Below are 26,615 nucleotides of genomic sequence, written 5' to 3'. Positions count from 1 at the left end.
ATACATTTTAGATGTGTACATGATGGGTAGCATTGAACCATTGAACAATACAATCTCTGTATATTTAATAGGTTACATCCACATATACTGACTAAAATCAAAATCTCAATACACCTCTAAAGGCATACTAGTTTTAAATCTTCTCTGTATACATGGTACAGTTTTAAAGCGTAAATGTCCTTATATATGAGTATGAACATATATGTACCCTAAAATCTAATATAAATTAATTAAATTGCTGTTTAAATATGAAATGTAAAATTTCCTACACAAACCTACCTATACAGACCCCCACCCTACAGGTGATATACCGGTATAGGCTGATTGTACACAGGTGAAAGGAGGCTGCTTAACAAAATTCGTAACATAATAAATAAATAAATAAGCAAACAAATAAATAAAAACAAATAAATAAACTATAAATTATTAAAAAAATTTAAAATAATAGAAAAAATATAATTTCCCCGCTTCAGATACGAACGGCAACATTCCGCGCTGGAAGCGAACTCGCTCTCCGTTTGCCTACTTCAGCATGTAAAAAAAAAAGAAGGTCGTCATTTAAACCACATATACATTTATGCGAGCGGCAAAGCGCGTTCTTTGGGTATGTTAAAATAGTTCATAAAATGCGCTAGCGCTGAAGACATAGTGGGATGAGAATTCTATTTTATACCTATTTAAATCATTTAAATTTTCACGTCTTTAAGAATGTAACTTCTAGTTCCGAAGAGTATTGCCACCGACAATAAAATAGGATACCACCGCTTCCCGGATGTAAGCAGTTATAACCATTCAACATTCAGCGCGCTAAAATTAAACACACTACCTCGCGTCGGGCTGAAGTCCTTAGAAGTGGTTTTGTTTAACGACACCACTAGAACACCTTGATTTATTAATCATTGGCTATTGGATGTCAAACATACTTTTGACAGTTTTAGAGAGGAAACCCGCTACACTTTCCTATTAGTAGCAAGAAGTCCTACACTTCCCACGGGCGTTGCTAAGTACGACGGATCGGGGCCCGGGCTAAATAGGTTAGGACTAGACTAAGTAGGTCGGGACCGGTCTAAGTAGGTTGGATGCCATCCTAAGTAGGTTGGGGCCGGCCTAAGTAGGTCGGGGCCAGTATGACAGGGCCGGTATAAGTAGGACGGGGCCGGTACAAGTAGGATGGGGCCTGTATAAGTAGGACGGGGCCGGGTCACGTGACTAGACCGTGACGTCATCAAGGTCACAGGAAAGTAGGTCAAGGTCACGAGAAAGTAGGTCATGATTCTATATAGGCCTCCCTACTACTTATATATATATATATATATATATATATATATATATATATATATAGATATATAGATAATATATATATACATAGATAGATAGATATAGATAGATAGATAGATAGATAGATAGATAGATAAATAGATTCATACATAAAATATATACATACTTACATACATAGAACATACCTACATGGGTCATTCTACACGAGGGGGTCTAATTATGTCAACAATGTGCAACAACGGAAAGATAATCAAACTTGTTAAACACTTTTTCTAACCCGCATGCTGTGATTCCCGTATTGGCAAAACATGAGGTGAATGCAGAGAATGAGCATAACAACCACTTTCATATAAATGAACAGCTCAATTCATATTATATTTGCATCTATTTTGAACTATATAAAATGTCACTTGATGATAGAGGCCACTTTTAAGGTCCCTGTGGGTTGTTGTTTTATAGAGGATTGACAGTAAACTTAATATTATTACAAAATAACTTACATAGAAACTTGTTGAAATCCCCTTAAGAAGATTTTCTATGATTTCAAGAGGAGTCATTATTCTATGGGGGTCAGTTTTCAACGTGTGAGGGGTCGTAGTACTACGAGTTTTTCAGCTGGGAGTCATTATTCTCCTGTAGAAAACTGACTCCTTTAGCCGTAGAAATGTGACCGGGGACCTGCACAAACTTCAGGAAGCCGGACCTGATTTTCCCGGGATGCGGTGAACTCGTATGGAAACTAACTCGTATGAACGGAAAACTTGTATGGAAAACGAACTCGTATGGGAAAAATAACGGTGAACTCGTATGGGGATGTATGGATATGCAGATATACTTTTATATTTCTCTTAAATGTGTATTTTGACACTTGTTTTGTATACATGCTCCTTATTTATGTCACCATCAGTCAACTATTTGCGTGTCAACCGCAGTTTGTATGTCAACGACAGTCACCTATTTTCGTGTCGCCCGTATGAGCGTATTTATGTCCAAATGTCCGTCTAGCTCTCTCGGGCTAGTTCAAAGTATGTTCAATCATGTTTAATTTATTCTGTAACAAGCATCCAATGAATAATAAATAGCGGGCTAGCGGATTTGTCGAACTCTGCATAAAAACTACACACAAGTTCTTGAAGTTGCTATATAGTATACAGTATTGGATATATCAGTTTGTAATTTCCATACGAGTTCACTGCATTTTCCCCCATACGAGTAAGTCTTCCATACGAGTTCACCGCAAGCCTATTTTCCCGATCTGAACTTTCCAGACGGCTTCCGAGTCGGAGGGGGACGGTGCGGGTAGTAGTGGTCGGCGATAGAGGGCCTTTACGGGGTGTCTCACACACCGCGGTGTTGAGTCTGTCCCTCTCGGTGGTCGACGGTTCTGGCGTAGCTGTTTCCTCGACTCCGGCTGGTCTGGGGGCGACGTCGGAAAAGGGACTGCCGCTGGCGGTTGAGCCGCCAGTTTTGGTCCCCCCCCCCCCCCCCGTGCCGTTCCTGGCGCGCTTTTCCTTTTCCTCCATCTCCTCTTCTTCTGTACAATCGCGTCGCCCGTGACCCGGTGTACGTGACGCAATACTCAAGTAGCTTCCCGTAACTCAGTAAGTCCCCCCAGGTGTGTGTGTGTGTGTGTGTGTGTGTGTGGGGGGGGGGGGTTGGGGGTTGGAGGTAACTCGAGAGTACATGGCGAGACGTCTATCCTCTTCGCAAGTTAGCTTGGAAGTGTGTTAACTTCGGTGACGCCTGTACCGTTTTATGAAAACTTGCGACAACTGCCGATCGATACATAATTATTGTTTTGCTGAGAATGGTCAACTTCACAGTTATTTCATTCCGACGTGACGTTGGCAAATTAAACTACCATTCTATGAAAATGTACGAAGAATCCGGTTATGTTCCGAATTCAAAAATTAATTTTATTTTGGCTGAAAACTGCATCCACTACAAAATATATTTGTGTAACTTGCGCATGCTCAGTTTAGATCAGATGCGTTAACAGTTGAGACCAAAATAATTTGCATCGTGTACTGTACATAAATGTGATATGATGGGTCCAGTCAAGTTATATGCAATACAATTGTTTTCTAAACAAACCTCAATTTCTACTGTTTGAAATAAGTCAGCATAGTCAGGAGATCCACAAAACGTTACATTTGTGCTCAATAAATCTTAAAATACATATTTGCAGCTTCAGGTAGTCCTGTTAATTTTCAGGTAGTATCAGACTACCGGACTACCGTTAAGATCGAAACCTGGTAGTCCGGTAGTTTGAGACTACCTGAAAATTAACAGGACTACCTAAAGCTGCAAACACGTAGTCCGTCGGACTACCTGGAATATACCTGAACTATATATATATCTGCATATGGCGTAATGTATTTGAATGTGTTAAACATTAGTAATGATGAATTACTATGGATTGTATATTTGTATAAATTATTAACGTATGTTGTTATGCCATGTGCATTGTGAATGTATTGTTTGGTAGGAACATGCATGTATTAGTACTACGTGGTTCGATATACATGTTAACTATATGTGACAGTATAGGTAATGCCATGTGTTAATTGTCATATATACTCTTCAAAAGAAGAAACGCAAAACCACATTGTCGTAACATTTGGAGAATTGATTTAATTATTGAATGGTGAGTCCGATAATTACCAAATGTTGCAGGATTGTTCACAATTCACTCTAGTCCATTGTGAGTAAGTGATAGGACACACCACCAAGGTCAAGGTCATCTGGAGTCAATACCGGGTGTGGCCTCCGCGTGTGTTGACAACTGCCTGGCACCGCCTGCCCATTGAAGCAACCAGAGTACGGATGACGTCCCGGGGGATGGTGGCCCACTCGGCCTGCAAGGCTGCTGCCAGCTCGGGCAGGGTCTGGGGCTGTGGTTGTCGCTGTCGGAGGCGTCGGTCCAACTCGTCCCATAGATGCTCAATTGGGTTCAAATCCGGTGATATCGATGGCCAAGGAAGGACATTAATGTTGTTGTTCTGTAGGAAAGCCGTTGTGAGACGTGCTGTGTGAGGCCTGGCGTTGTCATGTTGGAACACTGCGTTGGCGTTGGCCATAACTGGAACGATGTGTGGCCGGAGGATCTGGTCAATGTAGCCCTGTGCATTCAGGTTGCCCTGCACGTGGACCAGGTCAGTTCTGCCAGTGTGTGAGATGGCTGCCCACACCATGACACTACCCCCGCCGAATCTGTCCACTTCCTGCACGCAGTTTGCCGCATAACGTTCACCACGACGCCTATACACGCGACATCTTCCATCATGACGTCGGAGCAGAAATCGGGACTCGTCACTGAACCACACCTGTCTCCATCGCAGTTGAGGCCATTGTCGATGAATCTGGCACCACTGCAGTCGGAGTCGACGGTGTTGTGGTGTTAAGATGACACCTCGAACTGGACGTCTGGCACGAATTCCTACCTCACGTAGGCGGTTCCGTACGGTCTGGTCGGATATCCTGTGCAAACCTGGTATTGCTGCGGCTGTGGAGGTGGCAGTAGTCAATCGTTCCCGAAGGTGGCGTACCCGGATGTAGCGGTCCTGCCCGGGGTAGTGAGTGATCTAGGGAGGTCCGATCCATGTTGTCGACCGGATCTAGGGAGGTCACGTGTTGATCCATGTTGCTGGTAACGGTCCCACAGTCTGTTCATGAGATGGTGCTTGGGGACACATGGAATGCCCTGGCAACATATATATGCGCGTTGATGTTCCAGTTACTTGCAACAAAGGCCCTTTGTTATTACTGAATCGTGGAGTAGTCGTCGACTTATTTTAGTTTTTGACGTTAATGAAGTTTCCTATTTCTATTATTGTTTCTCAGATAGTGTGCAATCTCCTTCTTTTACAAAAAAGAAAATGTACAATATTTTTTGTGCTCAACAAAAATACTTACGAACACGTCTTGCAGATTGTCTCGTTAAAACGGCATCTTAATAACGTTTTGATATTTGCAATTAATATGTATATACTTGTGTGTATATCACAGTGTACGAACTGACGTGTACATTAATTTGACTAAATGACTAGATGCGAGTTTCTGTACCACTAGTTGCATTATTAACTACGACCTCCGCCGTAGTCCTGGGAATCGATTCCCGTCGGTGAACCCATTGGGCTGTGTCTCGCTCCAGCCAGTGCACCACGACTGGTATATCAAAGTCCTTGGTATGTGCTATCCTGTCTGTGTGATGGTGCATATAAAAGATCCCTTGCTGCTAATCAAAAAGTAGCCCATGAAGTGGCGATGGCGGTTTTCCTATCTCAATATCTGTGTGGTCCTTAACCATATGTCCGACGCCATATAACAGTAAATAAAATGCGTTAGTGCGTCGTTAAATAAAACATTTACTTCCTTCCTTCCGCCGTAGTCAAAAGAAAGCCCTCCAAAATAATTCAAATGTGATTGTTTGTCACTGTATATAACTTTTCTTGATCCAGTAGCAGCAACGATTGTTTATATATATAAACATATGTGTGTGTGTCTGTGGGCACATTGGGCTATTTCTCGTTTTAGCCAGTGCACCACGATTGGTCTATCAAAGGCCGTGGTATGTGCTATCCTATCTGTCAAAATTACCATGTTTGACATCCAGTAGCCGCTGATTAATAAATCAATATGCTCTAGTGGTGTCGTTAAACAAAACTTGTGCTGGGTGTCGTTAGATATTCATTCATTCATTCATAAAACAAACTTTTATAACGTTACTATAAATACCCCCCCCCCCCCCCAAACATTTGAAGATATTAAATCAGTTTCGTACCTCGATCTACGCATGGAGGTTCAAAACAACAGTGGTCTATAAACTAAACTATATGTTGAGCAACCTTCTGATCCAGCTACATATCATAACTTCTAAGATACCCAAGTCATGCTCATTGTATGCATATTTAAAACAATGCCATATCATTCTAAAACAGAAGTTATTCCATCAGTTATGATGTCCAGGGATTCGTGGGGGCATTCAAAAGGTTTTATTGCTAGACATTGGGAGACGATATCCACTAAACACGATGTACCACTGACAAAAATTATGACTGATGAACTACATGACAGCTGTGGTGGGAGTATTCATGATGGGTGCCACCGATGGCTCAGGATAGGCTCACCTTTCGCGAACACCTAGTATCATCACTGTTATTACACCGATTCATAAATACATGTCAACACATCTGTACTTATTCTAATGAGCTGTCCGGAGTTAGTTTTAATTTAGTAAACTAGTCTGGAATGGCAGTCCTCTTGTGACAGTGCAAGAGGGATTAAATCTCCAGTAGAGGATCTCCTCGGGAATGGCTGTCGTATAGATGAGGCACTAGATGAGTTTCCTGGAATCAAGCACCAATTTGCCAAATGCCAGTTCAACATTATGTCGAGATATGGCCCTAATCATGTATAAACTTTGCTTAGGCCCTTGCCAATGCCAAATGATATTCTAAAACATTCTAAATTAATAACATATGGACATGAAAATCAAAATAAACATTGTGTGGTTATTCTTGCTATTTGAAGGTAACATGTTAATTTTGTCCCATCTTTCCCTTTACTTTCATGATCTATGTATTTGAGATTTAACTTAGCCAGAGTATTATATTAGAGGGCACAACCGAAATAAAACATTTCCATACTTTAAGGAAAGGAAATGCACCATTACTTATGAAGAATTGCGTTTTGTGAACAATTAGGTCCGACACAGCTTTCATATAATGTTCATTCAGCTGAGTGTACAACTGATATTGAGTTTTTTAATAGCAAAGACAAAATTGTTTAGCCTAGTATAACCTAAATTGTATGATTTATATATTACATGTAAGTAAATGAAAAATGTGTAGTTTTAACATCCTGAATTTTTTTTACATGCCTGTAGAGGGTCCAGAGTGCTCACTATACAAAAACATTTTGTATTTATCACTGCTTGTTAGCTTTTGTCTCTTTATTAAAATGTGAATACCTAGTTAATATCATGTTCAGTGGGATTTTTATAACTAAAGTTGGACATTAAATATATTTTCTTGTTTATAATATCAATTTGATCGTCTGGTTTTCAGGCATAAAATAAACACATCCTCACCATATTATTTGTCTGGTATTCAATTGCCAGGGGTTTCTAGTTTAGAGGATACATTTTATTGTTAAAACATGGGTATATTAGGGGACCGTGAGAAAATCTCAGTTCACTGTGGGTCTGGTTTTGTGGGGTTTCACTGTATAAGGCAAAGAAAGCAAGCCCCATTTGGTTACAAAAGCTAGAGTATGATTAAAAGTAAAAAGGAAAACATTTTCTGTGATCAATACCCGATTTGCAGGAATGTAAATAACATTGGACAAAATAATAATAATGATAATAATGATGAAATCTATGCAGGATCTTAAAAGTAGAGTATTACTACGAGTTTATTTCATTACAGAACAAGGACAGGACATATTTTGGTGTAGCTGTAAAGGATTGTTAACTGTGATCATAGTGCATGCACGATTCAGCAGATTGAAATATCTTTGATATGAGTTACCTGGAGAAAATAAAAACAATCAGAACCAATCAGTATATTTTATTTTCACTTTGTAACAAAATACTTTGGAAAAATTAACAAACAGATCTTCAAAATTTTTAGGGTTTTCCTGCTTTTTTGTGAACTTCAGTTTCTACCAAGACTATCTGAATCCTGATAATATGAAATTAATCCATGAGAAGAGTAATAAAATACTGCACAAACAGAAACTGAAATGTCAATGAAAAGAGAAAGAAAAACAACGGACGAAGAACAACATTGCCTTCATAATCGGATATTTTGCCTGTAACAAAATACTTTTGAACAATTAACAGATTTGAGAAATCTTCAACAATTGTACGTTTATCCTGCTTTTTTTGTGAACCTCAGATTTTACCGAATAATTGTAGCATGGAATTAATCCATGAGGAAAGTAATAAAATACTGCACAAACAGAAACTGCAATGTCAATGAAAAGAGAAAGAAAAACAATGACACAAGAAAAGCATTGCCCTCATAAAGACCATAGTAATCAGACTTGCCCATCATAAAAAGGAACATTTTGCCTGTAACAAAATACTTTCGAACAATTAACAAACAGATTTTAGAAATCTTCAACAATTTTACGTTTATCCTACTTTTTGTGTGAATCAAGCATCGTTATCAAACGGAATTTTCTAAGAATGTACTGAACCATGTGAACCTCAGTTTTTACCGAGGCTCTGTGAATCCTTGTAGTATGAAATGAATCCATGAGAAGAGTAATAAAATATTGCACAAACAGAAACTGAAATATCAATGAAAAGAAAAAGAAAAACAATGAATCAACATTGCCCTCATAAAGACCATAGTAATCAGACTTGCCCATCATAAAAAGGAACATTTTGCCTATAACAAAATACTTTGGAACAATTAACAAACAGAATTTAGAAATCTTCAACAATTTTACGATTTTCCTGCTTTTTTTTGTACATCAAGCATCGTTATCAAATGGAATTTCCTAAGAATGTACTGAACCATGTGAACCTCAGTTTTTACCGAGGCTCTGTGAATCCTGGTAGTATGAAATGAATCCATGAGAAGAGTAATAAAATACTGCACAAACAGAAACTGAAATATCAATGAAAAGAGAAACAAAAACAATGAACCAAGAACAGCATTGCCTTCATAAAGACCATAGTAATCGGACTTGCCCATCATAAAAAGGAACATTTTGCCTGTAACAAAATAATTCGGAACAATTAACAAACAGATTTTAGAAATCTTCAACAATTTTACGTTTTTCCTTCTTTTTTTGTGAATCAACCATCGTTATCATGCATCATTATTAAACAGAATTTCCTAAGAATGTACTGAACCATGTGAACCTCAGTTTTTACCGAGGCTCTGTGAATCATAATAATATGAAATGAATCCATGAGAAGAGTAATAAAATACTGCACAGAGACTGAAATGTCAATGAAAAGAGAAACAAAAACAATGAACCAAGAACAGCATTGCCCTCATAAAGACCATAGTAATCAGACTTGCCCATCATAAAAAGGAACATTTTGCCTGTAACAAAATACTTTGGAACAATTAACAAACAGATTTTAGAAATCTTCAACAATTTTACATTTTTCCTTCTTTTTTTGTGAATCAACCATCGTTATCAAACGGAATTTCCTAAGAATGTACTGAACCATGTGAACCTCAGTTTTTACCGAGGCTAAGTGAATCCTGGTAGTATGAAATGAATCCATGAGAAGAGTAATAAAATACTGCACAAACAGAAACTGAAATATCAATGAAAAGAGAAACAAAAACAATGAACCAAGAACAGCATTGCCTTCATAAAGACCATAGTAATCGGACTTGCCCATCATAAAAAGGAACATTTTGCCTGTAACAAAATAATTCGGAACAATTAACAAACAGATTTTAGAAATCTTCAACAATTTTACGTTTTTCCTTCTTTTTTTGTGAATCATGCATCGTTATTAAACAGAATTTCCTAAGAATGTACTGAACCATGTGAACCTCAGTTTTTACCGAGGCTCTGTGAATCATAATAATATGAAATGAATCCATGAGAAGAGTAATAAAATACTGCACAGAGACTGAAATGTCAATGAAAAGAGAAACAAAAACAATGAACCAAGAACAGCATTGCCCTCATAAAGACCATAGTAATCAGACTTGCCCATCATAAAAAGGAACATTTTGCCTGTAACAAAATACTTTGGAACAATTAACAAACAGATTTTAGAAATCTTCAACAATTTTACGTTTTTCCTTCTTTTTTTGTGAATCAACCATCGTTATCATGCATCGTTATTAAACAGAATTTCCTAAGAATGTACTGAACCATGTGAACCTCAGTTTTTACCGAGGCTCTGTGAATCATAATAATATGAAATGAATCCATGAGAAGAGTAATAAAATACTGCACAGAGACTGAAATGTCAATGAAAAGAGAAACAAAAACAATGAACCAAGAACAGCATTGCCCTCATAAAGACCATAGTAATCAGACTTGCCCATCATAAAAAGGAACATTTTGCCTGTAACAAAATACTTTGGAACAATTAACAAACAGATTTTAGAAATCTTCAACAATTTTACGTTTTTCCTTCTTTTTTTGTGAATCAACCATCGTTATCAAACGGAATTTCCTAAGAATGTACTGAACCATGTGAACCTCAGTTTTTACCGAGGCTAAGTGAATCCTGGTAGTATGAAATGAATCCATAAGAAGAGTAATAAAATACTGCACAAACAGAAACTGAAATGTCAATGAAAAGACAAAGAAAAACAACGGACCAAGAACAGCATTGCCTTCATAAAGACCATAGTAATCAGACTTTCCCATCATAAAAAGGAACATGGTTATAACCGTCCTTGGAATATTTCTGTATCCTTCAAGTGTAGTGCCAAAGACCAGAACAGCAAATATAGCAAATGCCATGGTAAATCCAAACAAAGAAAACGAATATGCGATCAGTCTTCCTCTTGCGGAATGAAGTGTTTTTGCAAGCATGGATAATCGGACATTGAAACGAAGCAGTTTGAAGAACTTGAGAATTACCAACAGGACTAAAGCTGACATAACGTATCTTAGTAAGGAATCATAAAATGCAGCAGTGTGAAAATTAACAAACTTCTCAAAATTATTGTCTGCAAAAGTGTTCATCAGATTATTACACACAAGAAGCCGATTAATAAACAGAGCAATAGTGGAGTACGCTAAACACAAAATGGTTAGTTCAACGAATGTCCATGACTCATTGAAGTAGTCAAGACATTTCATTTTAAGACTTTTTTTTAATTCAGTATAAGTAAAAATAAACAGATATATAACAAAGAGGACCTCGACAACGGCAACAAAGGTCTCAAATTCATTCTGGTAGTGATAGAAGTTAGCCGTGTAAATCAGATGGTAGGGAAACACGAAACCAGTGTTGGAGTATTCAAACATAAGCACCACTACAGTAAACAGCTGGACATTTGGGTTGAAAAGAGTGAATTCCACAAACACCACCCGCGTCCGTTCATCAATCCATTTTGTCTTTTTAACTTTTTCTATAAGCTCTCGTGCCTTATAAGGATGTCTTGGTAACTGAAGAATATATCCCCCACCAGGATAGATGTCGAGCCTTCCCATAATTGGAAGGGTGTCTAGACTAGACTGATATGTCCACTTTGTTATCTCTTCGTCAGTTGTTTCATGTTCCCAGTGTTCAGTGTAAGAACGAGATTCTTCAGCACCATAACTATAGGGTGGAAAACACTCTTCTGATGAATTTAGTCTTGACTTCAAATCCAAAAAGTAGATACAAGGTTCTAAAAGAAAATAAGAAAGCAAGATTATCATTAGAAAACATTTAATTAAACACATGCATGCACAAACACACACATTATAAAGTGTATATGGCTATGTTCCCAAAGCCATTGTTATGTGTATGCCATTGTTAATATGTGTGATATTTGACATTGTTAACATGTATATCATGTGTAACATTTGACATTGTTAACATGTATAACATTCGACTTTGTTAACATGTATAACGTGTAATATTTGACATCTAACACGTCAATAAACAAAAATGTCATCATGTTCTCTTAATTTGTCTTTATGAATGCCATTAACATTATATCTCTATTTATGTATATCTGTCTTAATGTAGCATAGAAAGCATGAAAATGTTAACAGTTTAAGTCTTTATTTTATGTTTGTGTTCGTGTGTGTCATGATGTTTACACACAGTTGGTCAGTCCATATTACAAGCTAACAGATATCAAGTAAGATAAAGTAGCGGATAAAAATAAATATGTTCTGCTAAAAAACAAAATTGCCTACTAAAAATAATACAGCATGAGGTGAGGTGGAGCATTATTATCTTGGGAGCATTATGGAACTAGAATATAAGAGAACTACAAGCTAAATAGCAGATGAAGCAATATATATATATATACACACACACACACACATGTATATATATATATATATATATATATATATATATATATATATATATATTTATCAAAGACAGGCTGGCTAATGAGTCAGAGAACCTAACACTGGAGCATCCTCTAATTATTCCAAATTTTGTAATGAGCAACACACACTCACTCACTCACTCACTCACTCACTCACTCACTCTCTCTCTCTCTCTCTCTCTCTCTCTCTCTCTCTCTCTCTCTCTCTCTCTCTCTCTCTCTCTCTCTCTCTCTCTCTCTCTCTCTCTCTCTCTCTCTCTCTCTCTCTCTCTCCACACACACACAGGTTGACATTTTGACCCAGATGCCACATTTTCTTCACTGACCTATTGACCTTTGATATTTTATCCGTTAACATTATGACACCCTTGTTTTGAGCCATGGAATATGCATTAATATTACCTTATAAAAATGCTAAAATACAACCTTGAGGATTTAGACGACTCCATCAATGGTCCCTTGATAGATGAGTATTTGTATATCTGCCACAAAAGATACCATGCAACCAATGTGCAGTGTGTGGTATCAATCAATGGCATATTTCTTGACTGATGTTTGTTCCTGATAAATGTTTTTCTCCCATTCCTAGCTATGAAAGACAAACCCATTCCATGATGTCAGCCCATATGAATACATCTATCTTGTTTAGACTATGATATCACTGCGTTTAACATCCTGATACTGGAGAATATATGCGGAAAAGAGAAATACACCATGGCCTGAAAATGAAGATGTTGACAACCATGGAGGTATAAAGTGATGACACAGTAGACAAATGTAGATGAGGATCATGAATATGATGCCAGACCACTTGAAGATGGAGCTATTAGAAAGTCTTTTTTATATTGTTTATCACTGAATTTACCAAAAATAATATGCTGATAAACACCGACGGCATCGACCAATACTTCCAGTTCAAGGGATTTTAACTTTGATCTTTGTTTTTGATGATCTTATGTGTTAGAAAAGACAATGACTAGTTTTCCATTAGTAGCAAGGGATCTTTTATATACACCATCTCACAGACAGGATAGCACATACCACGACCTTTGATATACCAGTCATAGTGCTTTGGCTGGAACGAAAATAGCCCAGTGGGCCAAGTGACAGGGATCATTCTTAGAATGACTGCACTATAGGCTAGTGATTTACCACTGGGCAATGTACCGCCCCTCAAACATTTTAAACTTTTGCGATCATGGTGTCTAACATAATAATTGTTTTGACATTTGATTAAAAGCAAAAGAGAAAACCTACTTCCCTCATACAGGTTATGCAACAGTCACATATGATGGGGAATTACAGGTGTATTGTACACATAGCTACAAGAGATAAGCAGCTGTTGCGGTTGGAGAGACAAGAACTGGGATGTGAAGGTAGACAGCGAAAGAAGTTAAAAGAAAGGAGTATTTGCCAGATCGGGAAGAAATGAGATGGAATTCAAAGGAGTAAAAACAAAAGGGGGTAGTGGGATAAAAAAAAGAAGAAGGAAAACAAAAAAGAAAGAAGAAAAAGAAGAGTCTATACTTTAAAGTTTCCTAAGCAGGGGCCCTGGGTTCCTGATTACCTTCACGTATTCTTATTTGTCGCAATCTTGTCCTTCCCACAAGAAATGATAGTGCATTTGGAATTGGAGTGGACGGCCCAAAAAAGACTTTGTCCAAAAACGTATCATTCAAATATTCCCACATAGTGTGTGAGTCAGTTACCTGTCAAAACAGAGAGAAAAGATAAACATGTATATAAAACTCAATTTGCTACTGTAAAACCAACATGAAACTCTGCATATGGTCAAATACAACATGGTTATTACCTGATGACAAGCAAATATGTAAACCAGCATGTGACCTCGTCGTGTATTGTGAAATGTTTGGCAAAAGGTAATTAGAAGCATATATGTAAACCAGCATAGTCAACTGAGTCGCTTAACATTCACCAGAATCAAATATCTCGGCTATTCGATGTTAATGACAACTTATTCAATATTACTGACCATCAACTTATTCGAGATTACTGACCATAAACTTATTCGATATTACTGACGATAAACTTATTCAATATTACTGACCATAGACTGATTCGATGTTACTGACCATCAACTTATTTGATATTACTGACCATCAACTTATTCAATATTACTGACCATCAACTTATTCAATATTACTGACCATAATGTAATTCAATATTACTGACCATAAAGTGATTCAATATTACTGACCATAAAGTGATTCAATATTACTGACCATAATGTAATTCAATATTACTGACCATAAAGTGATTCAATATTACTGACCATAAAGTGATTCAATATTACTGACCATAAACTTATTCAATATTACTGACCATAAACTTATTCCATATTACTGACTATAAACTTATTCCATTTAACTGACAATTGCATTTATGGATGTTTATCTATATATATTTATTTTAAAATTAAACTTTAAAAATAATAATTAAACAAAAAATTAAATTAACATTTTGATTAATTTAAAACAAAACAAAATCTAGTTTCATTGATGTAGGACTTCTAGTTTGTCAGAAACACAAAACTGTAAGATTGAGCTAAATGTAAAACTGTAAGATTGAGCTAAATGTAAAACTGTAAGATTGAGCTAAATGTAAAAGGTGTTGCTGTCAGAGTCACCACTGCTGGAAAAGTATATCAGGGTTCCTGCAGACTTCCAAGAATCAAATTTCAAAACTTTTGCATGACTTTTCAAAAATATGTAATGACCTTTTCGCACACAAATCTGTAAACATGTACATACGTATCACACTGCCATGAGATAAAATTGAAATCTGGTAAAACTGAATGTTCAACCTGATAAAAAAAACAGGGTTTAGAGAGGGGGAAAAAAATCAAAGACTTTCATTGGTGAAAAAGATGGTTTTCAGAGACATTATGCATCACAACAAGTAATTAAAACAGAAAGTAAATATGTATATACAGTCACTGTTTATGGGGTATGAAAAAGTGACTTCCCCAGTTAATAGTGGGACAATCCCTATTATTTTGTGTCTCAAACCAATATAAAAACATTGTATTATATAAACAATTAAGAGTACAATGAACATAAGTAATGTAATTGGGGCTTAGTTGCGCAAAGGTGATTTCATGGGAGGACACTGTTTATGGCAGGAGCAGACAGACAGGATCAACAACAAATACTGGTAACCCAATTACTGTTGGCAATCTGATCACAGGGTAAGCCACTTGGAATATCCAGGATTGGCAGTTGTCTAGAGACATCATGCTAAATTTACACAGTCCTAAGCATGAAACACTGTGTGTACACAACTTACTGGGCTGGTAGCAAACCACTTAGTAAATATACTTATACACAGTCAACTTGTTAAAATATTCTGGGCAGCATAAATAGTCCTTCACTTGTAGCAAATTAAGTATTTACAATCACTGTTTATGACAGGACCAGACAAATAGGTCAAACACAAGTTGCATATCACTTAGCTACACTAGCCTGTATGGAATCAATGTAGGAAAGAAGCTCTTTCAGCTAACTTTCTTTAGTCTTTGCACCTTTCCTGGCACTGTTGGAAAGACTCAGGAGGCTACGTAATTTTTCTGCTCTGCCATGTCTGCATGTTCGTCGGCAGTTTTTAGCAGTTGATGCCTTGCCTTCTTTCTCATCAAGGTGGCCAGTTCTTGATCTTCAGCTTTTCTCTTTCTTGATCTGTCAGCTTCTTCTGTCCTTTCCTTTTGCTCTTCCAGGTAAAGTCTGTACCTATTCCTGGCATTTGGTGCTGATGACATAAGTTCTTTGGACAGCTTTACATTCTGGATGCCTCCAGCATGACAAATGTGGTCAAGAATGACCCTCCTTGCTATAAGGGATAGGGCTCTCTGATTATCTGCTAAGGCCTCCATGTTCACAGAAAATCCCCTTTCTACATCAGCTTGTCCATGTGATAGCGATAAAAAAGCTTGATTACTGGCCAAATCTGGCAGAATTCTTTCTTGTTGCCAAGAAGAGAAGCATACAGGGAGTCAAGGTGATCATTTTCATGTGAGAAGGATTCCAGACTGCTTTTTGCATCGGATTTCAGTGTCTCATCTTTTTTTTTTTTATTCCTTGAGGATCTTGTCGTAAGTACTAATCTCTAGCCTGCCTGCACTCACAAGGCAATTCAGACAGTTAAGAAAGACTGATACACAGCCAGCAGGATCCTTCAAAATGGCTTCAGTAGAGAAACAGGTTAAGTTTCTCACCAAAACCATCGTCACTGGTGATTTCATCAGAAGCTTGTTCACTATGTCCAACAGAAACAGTCTACAGTCCAATCTGAAGGACAACACATCCCTGTCTGAAATCCTTTTCTGCTTCTTCATATCACGTAGTGCATAACATGTTGCAAAGCCAACATCAGGTTTGGATACATCCATGTGATATTTTGACTTTCCTGGTTCACATTCTGAATTTCATCTAGATATTTCTTCTCTACAAAGTGATCAAGCAGACCCTTGATCAACTGAAACAAGTCAGTTGCTAGAAAAGGAAGCAGAAACGTTTCTGACTGGAACGCAAGTAGAAATGGCTTCATCTCATTGGCCACTGACAGGAAAAACTGAAGCTGTGCAATGAATAATGGAGAAGAGGTAGCCTCCTTCATTGACTTGAATGATTTCAAGGTAGGTTCCTTCTGAAGCGATTTCACATACTGATTCAGAGATGAAAGAATTCTAAGGATGACATTATGCCCATTCAAGAAAAGTAACTCTGCACTCTTATGTGACAAGAAGTGATCGCTCACACTCTGATAAGCATGATCGAAAATATCTCGGCCGATGCAGAAATTTGAACACTTTTCCATGACTTTTCAGTTTTAAACAAAATTTCAAAACTTTTCAAGGCCCTTGAAAAGTATTTTGCAAATTTCTAAACTTTTCCAGGATTTTAATGACCGCGGGAACCCTGGGATATGTTTATAAAATAATCAGTGATATGATTACATGCACAGCATAAAAATATGAGGACACCTAGGTACAGCATAATAATAAGCTTTTGTGTGATACATTTCTAAGAATAAACTGAGGTGTTTTTTTAAAAATAGGAAACTGTTAAGAGTAACTATATTTTCATTAATAAGGCCAAGGATTTTAAAGTTTTCTGATGATTTTTGGTAATATTTTAGCAATATTGTTCTATTTAAAAATTATTTATTTTAAACAGAAACCATTAAATACTAATCTTACAAACAGAATGTCTATAACTGAATTAGAAATGAAATTTCAATGGGTTTTTTAGAATACTAGTTAAAAAATAATGTTGATTGCATTAGTATTAGCAGTGATATAAGCTTTCAAACAATGCAATGTGAAAATGGCAATTTCGTTTAGGAGGGAACTTTTTTCTGTTAACATGTAGATTTCAGTTAAATAAACTGAGACTGCTCGTAATTTTGTTTAATGTTAATTCATAATTGTATTAGGAAATAATATTTGATATGAATCTGCATGTAATGGTATAATTAGATAATTAACATTGAAAGATTACCCGACATTCATATATACACTACTGCATACAAGACGCAATGTCCTTATTTGCCAGCTTTATTTTGTAATATTTGGATTTTACGTCCTGCAACTGTAGCACAATAAAATGCTCATGTCCATCAACCGTTAAAGGGCCAAGAAAGATGAAACGAGTTTCTAAGCACTCCACTCCGACAGTCTGGGAGGACCTTGTCTGTGGCCATTTAAATGTTGATGTCACTTTACACTCATGAAGGAATTTCATACAAATATGATCACCTTCAAGCACTTGACACTTGCATTGTGTATTGGTTATTCGTCCAATGTAATAACCTTTGTCATAATAAAGAGCATAATATGAATCTTCTTTTAGCATAGGTTGCTGATGTTCTACTTGTGTAGATGTGATTGGTTTGGTTGATACTTCGATGTTTGGTTTGTCACTGTCAGAATAAGGTGTGTTAATTGGGTGTACATGCAGAGCAGCTTGTGTCCATTGCCCAAAAATCTGCAAGTTGCAGCATTCACTTTCTGTTCTTTCTCTGGAAAAAGGAAAGCATGCAGGACAACAGCAAGATAGATCTCTCAACCTGACAATGTTTGGTGCCACTGCAGAAACACAATGAATCTTCCTTGTGCCAGGTACTGTCTTGACCTTTGGACGCTTCCTGTTCACATCAGTCACTTTGATGAAGAACACTCTTGCACTGTTATTATACTGATCCTGTACAGATTTAAAAATACTCTCACCTGGCTACTTTAATTTTCCTCACAAAACTGATACAGTTTTTGGGCATTTCTGATTAAGTACTCCCTTCGGGTCACTGCTTTTGAGGCATTATATCTGACAAGTGCTCCAAGACCATCTGCATTGGATTTTGCATGATCAGATTCAAAATAGTTGTGTGTTAAGGTAATATTATATGTTGAACTGTGATAAGTCATATCTGCTAAACCTTTTGCACATATGTTCTGACATGCAGCACTATCAAAGAATTGTTCTACATGAGTCAAATATGGATACTGTAAATCATGAAATTAATGCGAGCAAGTAATTAATGCGAAAAATGCGGCGAACACATCAACGCAATAATAACTTGACGCATTTTGTTTAGACTCATTCCCAATACAAACAATGTGCAGGATTTTACTATAATACTTCTCAATAAAATAAAACTTTTATAATATAAAGATGAAACAAAATACAAAAACAATTGTTCTTAAAAGTCTTTTTGTGAATACTTCAAGAATCTTTCTTTCGTTTCGATGTTGCCATTCTATTTTCACTTTCCTGGAATATCATAGCGGTTATATAATGTTTTGTTTTTAAAAAGCTCATTTTGCGATGTGAGTATTTTTCTAATTTTCTTACACTTCTGGATTACTGTATACATTTAAACGGTTTTGAACATTTTTCAAACTATAATCAACAAATTTTATTACTATATATATTCCTTTAAAAATGAAACAGTAGAAAATTATATAACCGTAACCAACAATCCGTGCGTATTTCTTCAAACCATTTGGCTCGACTCTATACATGACATTTAAATTTAGACTGGTCGCAAGTTGTCACTGTTGCAATATATTGCATTTGTTAACGTCTATTCCTGTGCTGCACATCAAGTGTATAAAAACAGTCTAAAACATTTGTTAGAATAATACGTCTGTGTTCGCGTGAAATATTGTGCCCTGTAATAGCGACCCGTTTACCTTTTATTCCTACTGGTGAATTAATTAGAAGCAATCACCACACAAAAGTGCGAGGCATACCCATAACAATAAGGTGTAGTTACTAATTACACTACTTTAAGTAATTAGGGCTTCCTGGTCGACCCACCATGCGATTAGCTTCAGGTTCTGTAGTAGCTGTGAAAACAACTACTGTGTTCTTTTAACATGAAAGATGAAGCCCAAACAATATAATAACAACACAACTGTTTTTTATGTGATGTGGACTTTTAACCGACGCATTAATAAAAATACGCATTTTTGTTCACTCATGTACGAACGCAATAATATCATGACGTATTTAATTACATGATTTACAGTACTTGTTTTTCAGATAAGTGCAAAATTTGGTGGCATTGTTTCTTTCCAACTTTTTTAATGATTCTGTTGCCAAGCAGCCATAAATATATGCCAGAAAAATATGAAATCTCTCAGTTAAATCCCACTAACACCTGCATATTGTCAACAAATGGCTCAGATGTCCATACAAGTCACATGTACATAGCAACATCCAGACATGTCAATATGAAATCTGCTCAACTTTAACATGTCGTAAAATATCCTTTCTCAAACTTGAACATCGATTTTTGTTCTTGACACAACTGTAGGTGTCTATTTTGATGATAGTAATACAAAAATAATTGTTGTAAAATGTTATTTTAATTATTTACAGGTCAATGTTCATGGCAGGACATGTTCAAAAAAAATTTAACATCCCAACTGTAAACTTATAACACAACAGCCAGTTTTGATATGGTTTGTAAAAAAATGTTTACCAGTAGATTGGTATTCACGTAAATAAAAATAAAAGTATCTATTTCACATTACATTATTATTAAAATAGTGATGGAATAATGCAAAATTGCAAATGAGACTCGTAAATGTGTTTCTATACCATTCACACAGTTACCTATAAAATTTCAGCAGAACAGAGCTTTAAATTTTAAAGTTTTATTCCAAACAATGAGCAGTGCAACCTTTCCAATGAAACTGCCCTTTAACACAAACATTTGAGTGGGAGACACACATTTTAAGGGGATCAAGATCAAGGGTGATCAGGAGTAAACAAAGTCTACATCTGGCACCAACATATGACCCTATCTTGCTGGATGGACGCTACACTATAAACACATGGCCCTATCTTGCTGCATGGACACTACACTATAAACACATGACCCTATCTTGCTGCATGGACACTACACTATAAACACATGACCCTATCTTGCTGCATGGACACTACACTATAAACACATGGCCCTATCTTGCTGCATGGACACTACACTATAAACACATGGCCCTATCTTGCTGCATGGACACTACACTATAAACACATGACCCTATCTTGCTGCATGGACACTACACTATAAACACATGGCCCTATCTTGCTGCATGGACGCTACACTATAAACACATGGCCCTATCGTGCTGCATGGACGCTACACTATAAACACATGACCCTATCTTGCTGCATGGACGCTACACTATAAACACATGGCCCTATCTTGCTGCATGGACGCTACACTATAAACACATGGCCCTATCTTGCTGGATGGACGCTACACTATAAACACATGGCCCTATCTTGCTGGATGGACGCTACACTATAAACACATGGCCCTACCTTGCTGGATGGACGCTACACTATAAACACATGGCCCTACCTTGCTGGATGGACGCTACACTATAAACACATGGCCCTATCTTGCTGCATGGACACTACACTATAAACACATGACCCTATCTTGCTGGATGGACGCTACACTATAAACACATGGCCCTATCTTGCTGGATGGACGCTACACTATAAACACATGGCCCTATCTTGCTGGATGGACGCTACACTATAAACACATGGCCCTATCTTGCTGGATGGACGCTACACTATAAACACATGGCCCTATCTTGCTGGATGGACGCTACACTATAAACACATGGCCCTATCTTGCTGGATGGACGCTACACTATAAACACATGGCCCTATCTTGCTGGATGGACGCTACACTATAAACACATGGCCCTATCTTGCTGGATGGACGCTACACTATAAACACATGGCCCTATCTTGATCTTGCTGGGTGGACACTACACTATAAACACACGATCCTATCTTGATCTTGCTGGATGGACACTACACTATAAACACATGACCCTATCTTGCTGGATGGACAATACACTATAAACACATGATCCTATCTTGCTGGATGGACACTACATTATAAACACATGGTCCTCTCTTGCTGGATGGACACTACACTATAAACATGACCCTATCTTGCTGGATGAACACTATACTATAAACACATGGTCCTCTCTTGCTGGATGGACACTACACTATAAACACATGACCCTGTCTTGCTGGATGGACACTACACTATAAACACATGACACTATCTTGCTGGATGGACACTACACTATAAACACATGGCCCTATCTTGCTGGATGGACACTACACTATAAACACACGATCCTATCTTGATCTTGCTGGATGGACACTACACTATAAACACATGACATTATCTTGCTGGATGGACACTACACTATAAACACATGGCCCTATCTTGCTGGATGGACATTACACTATAAACACACGATCCTATCTTGATCTTGCTGGATGGACACTACACTATAAACACATGACCCTATCTTGCTGGATGGACACTACACTATAAACACATGGCCCTATCTTGCTGGATGGACACTACACTATAAACACATGGCCCTATCTTGCTGGATGGACACTACACTATAAACACATGGCCCTATCTTGCTGGATGGACACTACACTATAAACACATGACCCTATCTTGCTGGATGGACACTACACTATAAACACATAACCCTATCTTGATCTTGCTGGGTGGACACTACACTATAAACACACGATCCTATCTTGATCTTGCTGGATGGACACTACACTATAAACACATGACCCTATCTTGCTGGATGGACAATACACTATAAACACATGATCCTATCTTGCTGGATGGACACTACATTATAAACACATGGTCCTCTCTTGCTGGATGGACACTACACTATAAACATGACCCTATCTTGCTGGATGGACACTACACTATAAACACATGGTCCTCTCTTGCTGGATGGACACTACACTATAAACACATGACCCTGTCTTGCTGGATGGACACTACACTATACACACATGACACTATCTTGCTGGATGGACACTACACTATAAACACATGGCCCTCTCTTGCTGCATGGACACTACACTATAAACACATGACCCTATCTTGCTGCATGGACACTACACTATAAACACATGGCCCTATCTTGCTGCATGGACACTACACTATAAACACATGGCCCTCTCTTGCTGCATGGACACTACACTATAAACACATGGCCCTATCTTGCTGCATGGACACTACACTATAAACACATGGCCCTATCTTGCTGGATGCACACTACACTATAAACACATGACCCTATCTTGCTGAATGGACACTACACTATAAACACATGACCCTATCTTGCTGCATGGACACTACACTATAAACACATGACCCTATCTTGCTGCATGGACACTACACTATAAACACATGACCCTATCTTGCTGCATGGACACTACACTATTAACACATGACCCTATCTTGCTGCATGGACACTACACTATAAACACATGGCCCTCTCTTGCTGGATGGACACTACACTATAAACACATGACCCTATCTTGCTGCATGGACACTACACTATAAACACATGACCCTATCTTGCTGGATGGACACTACACTATAAACACATGGCCTTATCTTGCTGGATGGACACTACACTATAAACACATGGCCTTATCTTGCTGGATGGACACTACACTATAAACACATGGCCTTATCTTGCTGGATGGACACTACACTATAAACACATGGCCCTATCTTGCTGGATGGACACTACACTATAAACACACAATCCTATCTTGATCTTGCTGGATGGACACTACACTATAAACACATGACCCTATCTTGCTGGACACTACACTTTTGGTAGATAATATAAAGACAATAAAATGAAAAAGATTAGGTGCAGTTTAAAGTTGTATGCAGTGTAGTTTTATTTTAATATTCAAAATTGAAATTTAAGAAACTTATGTATATGTGAGTGGTTTACTTACATTTTACAGTATAAAGGCAAACTCTTAGTATTTTAGGGAGTTTTGCGATTCCATAACGATAACGTGTGCTTTTATACACAATAACAGAGTGGATATTTTGGGTATATAATTTTAACCACAAGCTTTTCTAATACATCCAAATATCATATCCGGTGAATCAAGTGATGAAACTTTTTATGTGAATCCCTGTTTATTTACATTATATGCGATTTTGTGGAAAATATTGGAGCTGCCATGTCTTTACCATTATTTGCCCCTTTTTGTGAAAATAGCCCATATACGTGTATATGTCTGTGTGTGTGTGTACATGTCTGTGTGTGTGCGTGTGTGTGTGGATATATGTGTTATACATTTATTATATGTACAGCTGTAATTTTGGGCTCCCATCACTGGCATTGCTATATTTGTGATTTGGTACAATAAAAGACGGAAAAAAAAAAAAAAAAGAGAGTTAATATATAAGGCAAAACTTACTTTATAAAAATATTTAGTTTGGTTATGTTCAAATGTACGGATGTAGATATTCTCAACATCATTGGTAACACTGTAGGACTCCTTCACATCACTGTGGCCCAAAACCACCAGGAACACTATGACAACAAATGTGAAATACAGCAGGATTTCCACCAGGATCTCCCAAGTGCGCTGGTCCATGATGATTCGTGTACGAATGTTTTTAAGGAGGCGTTGTGACACAGGTGCTATGTAGTGTCTAGATAATTTTGTATAATCATCTTGCATATGGAACTCCTCGTCTTCATCTGCAAGTGAATAAGTAGTGAAATGAGAACAAGAACCTAACTGTCTTCATACTAGCTCCTATTTACTGATACATGGGTTTAGGAGAGATACTGGGTAATTGGTGTGTTTTAGCTCCTATTTACCGATACATGGGTTTAGGAGAGATACTGGGTAATTGGTGTGTTTTAGCTCCTATTTACTGATACATGGTTTTGGGAGAGAAACTGGGTAATTGGTATGTTTTACCTCCTATTTACTGATACATGGGTTGGGTAATTAGTATGTTTCATCTCCTATTTACTGATACATGGGTTTGGGAGAGGTACTGGGTAACTGGTATGTTTTAGCTCCTATTTACCAATACATGGGTTTGGGAGAGGTACTGGGTAACTGGTACGTTTTATCTCCTATTTACCAATACATGGGTTTTGGAGAGGTACTGGGTAACTGATATGTTTTAGCTCTTATTTACTGAGACATGGGTTTGGGAGAGGTACTGGGTAATTAGTACGTTTTATCTCCTATTTACCAATACATGGGTTTGGGAGAGGTACTGGGTAATTGGTATGTTTTATCTCCTATTTACCAATACATGGGTTTGGGAGAGGTACTGGGTAACTGGTACGTTTTAGCTCCTATTTACCAATACATGGGTTTGGGAGAGGTACTGGGTAACTGGTATGTTTTATCTCCTATTTACCAATACATGGGTTTGGGAGAGGTACTGGGTAACTGATATGTTTTAGCTCTTATTTATTGATACATGGGTTTGGGAGAGGAACTGGGCAATTGGTATGTTTTAGCTATTTACTGATACATGGGTTTGGGAGGGTACTTGGTAATTAGTATGTTTTAGCTCCTATTTACCAATACATGGGTTTGGGAGAGGTACTGGGCAATTGGTATGTTTTAGCTCCTATTTACTGATACATGGGTTTGGGAGGGTACTTGGTAATTAGTATGTTTTAGCTCCTATTTACCGATACATGGGTTTAGGAGAGGTACTGGGTAATTGGTATGTTTTAGCTCCTATTCACCAATACATGGGTGTCACGGGGATTCTATAATACCCGTAACTGAATAAAACACGATTATCAAAATATCTCTCCTAACTGTATATCTATTAGATCTCTCTGTAACAGGCAGTTCAAAACCGCTTTGGCTCGTCTCTAGGTATGATAAGAGATACGATCTTATATAAAGTATATGTAATATAGCACGTTTAGTTCACTAGAAAACACAACAAAAAGACAATAGACTTTGGAATCTGTATTAATCTACGCTGACAAATGTACTGCCGCAGTAGTTAATTAATAACAACAATAATAACAACCCAGAACTGTTCACTTAATTAGTTAATCTCTAGGTGTCTAGTTTACACAATATGCTAATCACTTCACCGTGACACAACACCCACACATTGATAATTGAGAAACGCTTCCAGGGGAACTTAATTAATAAAGGAATTACAGCTCTATTCCTAACTGGTTAATTTTTAATTAACCCTAACTACTCATTCAGTAACCTTGTAACACAGAATTAATACTGGTACCTATCACAATAAAGACAATAACCTACAGTTTACCTAGGTCTTCTAGGATGACTGGCCAAGCTTTATATTACCAAATACTCGTATAATGTTACAACAAAAAGTCTACGATTTACTTCGTCAGATGACCGAAGACACTGTCTAAAGAATGTTGGTATAATACAGTATTAAAATATTTAAAGTCACATCAATCACATCAAGGTTATACACAGAGCAGAAAATATATATTTACCAAAGTCCCGTCTGAACTAATATAGATCGTTCAGTGGACGACGTCCGTGATCCCCTGGAGCCTTCCTAGTTCTCCTCGTTATCTCAAAAAAACTAGCTATTTATTATAAATCAGAATATCGCCTGGGGGTACAAGGCGGTCCTCCCCCTATCAAGTGATATATCCCCAACTCCCAGAGACGCATTTTTCTCTTTGATCGCCAGACTTACTGACGCCTTGGTCGCCAAAAATTCCATGGTCGCGCGGAGGTATTACGTAACTACTAGCCACATGGCCTCCACACCTGCTCTGGGTGTGTATTAGAAAAGCTCGATGACCGTCGCGCAGAAGTATTACGTAACAAGTTACCCACCTGGATAAGTGCAATTTGGAACTGCACACGGCCTTCTAAAACAATTAATATCGCCACAGGTGAAAAGAAATTAAGAGCATGTACCGTCACAATGGGTTTGGGAGAGGTACTGGGTAAATGG

General features: G+C 37.5%; 1 protein-coding gene across 1 annotated transcript in view; it reads right to left on the bottom strand.

Moving 5' to 3' along the window:
* Positions 1 to 7,832: 7,832 nt before the first annotated feature.
* The window catches only part of LOC121383700 (polycystin-2-like), a 19,066-nt gene continuing 283 nt past the window's right edge, over positions 7,833 to 26,615 (bottom strand). The window contains exons 2-4 of the mRNA XM_041513793.1: positions 24,095 to 24,381; positions 13,834 to 13,975; positions 7,833 to 11,609 (exon numbers count right to left, since the gene is read on the bottom strand). Coding sequence (XP_041369727.1) covers positions 10,369 to 11,609; positions 13,834 to 13,975; positions 24,095 to 24,381 — 1,670 coding nt within the window. The 3' untranslated portion in view covers positions 7,833 to 10,368. The remainder of the gene's footprint in view (positions 11,610 to 13,833; positions 13,976 to 24,094; positions 24,382 to 26,615) is intronic.

This window comes from Gigantopelta aegis, chromosome 10, assembly GCF_016097555.1.
Source record: "Gigantopelta aegis isolate Gae_Host chromosome 10, Gae_host_genome, whole genome shotgun sequence".
In the NCBI taxonomy this organism is placed as follows: Eukaryota; Metazoa; Mollusca; class Gastropoda; order Neomphalida; family Peltospiridae; genus Gigantopelta; species Gigantopelta aegis.
Note: the sequence above shows the minus strand (reverse complement) of the source record. Positions and strands in the feature narration are given on the sequence as shown.